We start from the raw sequence: 4,630 nt of genomic DNA, 5'->3' as shown, positions 1-4,630 counted from the left end.
ATATCAAAAAATAAGTTGGGAGCACGTAAGTAATTGTTGATGTGGATAAGATCTAATCTTAATTAGGAAAATCATTCGATTCAAGGATTTTTAATTTTACTTTTAAACGTCTGGTTTTATTAGGAAAAAAACAAAAAAATAGAAAATTAGGAAAAAAATGGTTATGTGGGATAAAAGTTACTCCATCCGTCCCAACTAATTTGATACAAAATTTTTGGGTACGAAGATTAAAAAATTATGGTGAAAAATAGAAAAGAGAAGTAAAATAGGAAAGATGAAGAAATACTAGAATAAGTAATGTAGTAAAGCAAAATTAATTGAATGTTTTATTTTTTGTCGAAAAAGGAAATGACAAAAATTTGTTGGGACATCCCAACAACTCAACTTAATTGGGATAGATTATTAATTTTTTATGTTCCCATTATTTTTAAAAATGATTTTCAATGCCAAATTACTATGCCCACTTGCGGACCGACGAGTAGGCGTCACCGTCCAACGTAACATGAGATTTTTTTTGGAGGGGGGGGGGTGCTGGTGGCGGCGTGGTGCTAGCTCGCCTATTTGGTCGCCCTCCCAAACCATTCCGCGCAACGTGATCTTTGCAATGCTTACTAAAACAAACGGATTTTCTAGTGTAAAAAAATCACAACAGTCATAATTTAATTTAATGACAGGAATAGAGAATTACTACATCCGTTCCTCATTAATTGACACCTATTTCCTTTTTTACCCGATCCTAATTCAACTTACATTCTACTAACTCATTTCATTCAACTTTTTAACACCCACTTTCCATTACATTTCTTAATATTGATGTCAAGTCAAATGGTGTCAATTAATGAAGAAGAAAGGATTTAATACTGATACATATATTGATAGAGATATACTCGTATGAATTAGTATTATACCAATAATACCGATACATAATTGAGAGGCTAATTATAATAAAGATCTGCGCTTTCTTTGTGAGCTTCACAATATCACATATGCCTCTAAACTGACAATGGGTTGAATTATAATACGAATCTAGTTATATAGAAACCAAATCCCACCAGAGTGAATGACAAACAAATGCAGAAATGTGAAATTTTATCACCCGATCCCCGCACTATCAAGTAACATACTTAGGGCGGTTTGGTTTGCAAGATTATATCCGGGGATTAAATATGTATTGTGTTTGGTTTATGAGATTGAAACTAACAACTCACTCCTAGACAGATAATCTGTGATAATTAGTCATAGTCATCTATCTTCAACTAAAATAATCTCACAAGACTACATCTCATGATTATTTTGTCCAATAAACCGAACAACCACTTGGATGCAATATGTTTAACCCCAACAACTGTTGAACAATTGATGCTAACAACTCCCCAGTGACTATTGCAGTGTAGGTTGTAGTATTAACACAAACATGATGTGAATATAACACATAGTAAAATATACTACTCTTATATTAATAATAGGGTAAACTGCTTCTAAAATTGTCAACTTTCATAAAAGGCTGGAATTTCCCGCGAACTTTAAAAGTTGCACGAAAATCACAAACTTTGCCGGGTTGTGAAAATTTCCCGAACGACCCGACCCGGTAATTTTCCGGCGTAAACTTATCTTATGTGACAGCCGGAAGCATAACTAGGCAGCCGGAACACAAAAACTACGTCGTTTTGTGTTTTGCCAAAAAATAATTTATTAAAAAAAACAGATTTCATCAAAAATAGTCAATCATGCTTTTGCATGAAATCAGATTTCATCAAAAAGTTCCATCCGGCTCGCGCTGGAGGAAAAAAAAAACTAAAAAAGAAGGAACAGAACTATAGAAGCCGAATCTCAGTTACACACATTTTTAGTTTTTTTACCAAAGATTACTTTTTTTCAATTTCATAAACGTAAATTTACCAAAATTCATAATAAAAACACCCTCGAATTCAAACTCTCCACTATCTTTTAAGGACTATGACAAATAACATAAATTAATGAAACCAAACTTCATCCTACACAAAAGCAACAAAAAAATGAGCAGCGGAGGTTACGGAGTGCGGAACTTGCGGAGTCAGCAGCGCCATCGATGTTGCGGTTGCCGTCGCCGTCACAGTCGTTGTCGGGGTCATTGCACACATCAGCGTCCACAACAGCATCCAAGTGACACTTACACACATCAGCACTCTACTTAGCCGGAATACCCGACTCGGGAAATTTGCACACGGGAGCAAAGTTTGTGATTTTTCGTGCAACTTTTAAAGTTCACGGGAAATTTCAGCCTTTTGTGAAAGTTGGCGATTTTAGAGGCAGTTTACCTTAATAATATATCTATACAGAGAGTCTGAGTTTCCAAATTGAGACCTAACTAACTCTCATTTCGATAGTTGTTTGCTGATTCACAAATACCATATTCTTCACTGGTTTCATTAAGCAGAAAAGTGAAAACAGAGACCTTCACTATTTCAAGCCAGGCTTAACATTATAGGCTGATATATTCCTGTTCTTGAGATCCTAAAACTAATCTCTCTATATCTAACATAATCCTCCAAGATTTTCCTTCGAACTCTGTTCTACTCATGTCGAAGCTCTAATTTTCGACAGCCTGAATGGTGGCCATAACTAGACTCCCATATTCTATTTTTCTCTCAAATCAATTTTCCTGGCATCAAATAATCAAAACACCCTAACCTTAGGCCTGATCTCTTCTCTTTCAAGTGTCAAGTACGGTTTCGTGAGCCAATTGGCGGCCATCAATGCCGAGGATGACCTAATTGGTATCCCATCTACACAGAAACACTCAACATTTGATAGGACCCTCCAAACACGAATCATACATTTTGTCATTTACATTAATATGTACAGTATGTAATTTCTAAGTTAAAGTATGCATGAAAATGCAAAAGATAAGAAATACAGTTAAAATTGCTAATTGCACCATTATTTGTGTATTATATTTACTATTAATCTATCTTTCAATTGTTACTATATAGCATTTGTTAGATTCACAAATAAAAGTTGCTTTGTTATAGTAAGTATAATTTAGCATTGGGAGTTATTAACTTTTATTCAAAATTGAATTATTAGTATAAGTCTATAATATAACATCAACGCACAAATATATATATGTATATGTGTGTGTGTATGGGTGTCTGTACACATAAGAATTTTTTCGTAAAACGTATGCTAATAAAGGTCGCAATACGCGATTCTCATATTTCCAAAAGTTTGGACACTAATAACATTAATATCATGTCCAGCTTTCTTTAAGATATCAAACAGTTCCAAGTCACGGGACAGAGATACCATAACACAGAATCAAGATATATGTGCAGAGGCACACCTACACTCCTACCAGCCTAATGGTGAAAAATAAACCAACTTCCTAACTTTAAATTTAAAGCTTAACCTAGCTTACTCTGGGTATTCCGTTTTAATCGTTCCACACAACAATACCAGTAGTAACAAACAGAAGCAACCCTGAAAACAACAATGACTGTCCAAAAAATGAATCGCAAATGAAGATGCTACTGACCAAGCTCAAGCAACCTAGAGATGAATGCATGGCCATATACAATTTCGAAGATAAAAAGATCTAGCAGGTTCACCTAGAATCAGAACTTGAAGAAACAACTTCGATAAACACCCATAAACCACTTCAAACCCAAAAAAATGGGTTCTTTTCTTTTGCTCAAGTTTGGGTAGAAGGCTCAGCCTTAGTATGATTATTAGAGTAGTATATTATTGCAACCTGATGGCTCAATGATGCTAAATATCTCATAAACGACAAGAAACCCTTCAGTGTGCCTTCCCCAATAGTAATCAGATTTCTCATAGAAATTCACATCAATAGAAATTCATTTCAAATGCTAGTAGGATTCATTGATACACTGAATCAAACATTATTCACATTCGGAAATAAAATGATGGATCCCAACCAACAGTATACACATCATAACACAAGGAAAATAAAAATTATTGGAAACATAAAACTGGAGTCAATCAACCAGAAGTATCCACTGTAGCCAGAAACAAACTTAGGCAAAATAATATCATAAATCAGCAACAGAGTGAAAATAATTTAGAAGATAGCAATCCCGAAACTTCAATTTCATATGAATCATCAACCAATTCATGTAATTCAAGCGGAAGTAAGATTATAACCCAGAAAATCCGGTATTATTGATAGGATCCGAGTCTAAAACACCAACATCAAATAGAAGATACCTTCTTCTTCGTCTTCAATCAGAATCAGCGCGCTGCGACGCTTCCAATTCGAGGCGTTCTAGGGCTTTCTGATGGGCCCAGGTCTCGATCGTGAGATCGGGCTTGGCGCTGAGGCCTACTCCGAGAATGACGACGGTGAGGAAGCTGGTGAGGTAGCACGGAAGCTCCCAGTCCTCCCATTTCCGCGATTGCCCCGCCGGCTCCGGCGTCCGGTTGAAGGCAAAACCCTTAGGCCGCTCCTCGTGGCCCGGAGTGGTCCAGCGGCTCGGCCCGCCTCCTCCGCCGCGCGTACGAAGCGAATGGGTGAGGCGAGATCGGAGAGTGGTTGCGGCGGTCGCGAATGGCTTCAACGGCGGCATTATGGTATGGAGAGGGAGAGACAGAGAGAGTGGTGTTTTGTGCTCGCTTCAATTGTTCCGGTACG

At 37.0% G+C, this 4,630-nt stretch overlaps 1 protein-coding gene across 1 annotated transcript; it reads right to left on the bottom strand.

The window, feature by feature from the left end:
• Window positions 1–3,934: 3,934 nt before the first annotated feature.
• On the bottom strand, window positions 3,935–4,630 carry LOC125187386. The gene has a single exon (XM_048083970.1). It carries the CDS (start codon window positions 4,563–4,565, stop codon window positions 4,221–4,223), a length of 345 nt encoding a protein of 114 aa, XP_047939927.1. The 5' UTR covers window positions 4,566–4,630; the 3' UTR covers window positions 3,935–4,220.

Source organism: Salvia hispanica, chromosome 5, assembly GCF_023119035.1.
Source record: "Salvia hispanica cultivar TCC Black 2014 chromosome 5, UniMelb_Shisp_WGS_1.0, whole genome shotgun sequence".
In the NCBI taxonomy this organism is placed as follows: domain Eukaryota; kingdom Viridiplantae; phylum Streptophyta; class Magnoliopsida; order Lamiales; family Lamiaceae; genus Salvia; species Salvia hispanica.
Note: the sequence above shows the minus strand (reverse complement) of the source record. Positions and strands in the feature narration are given on the sequence as shown.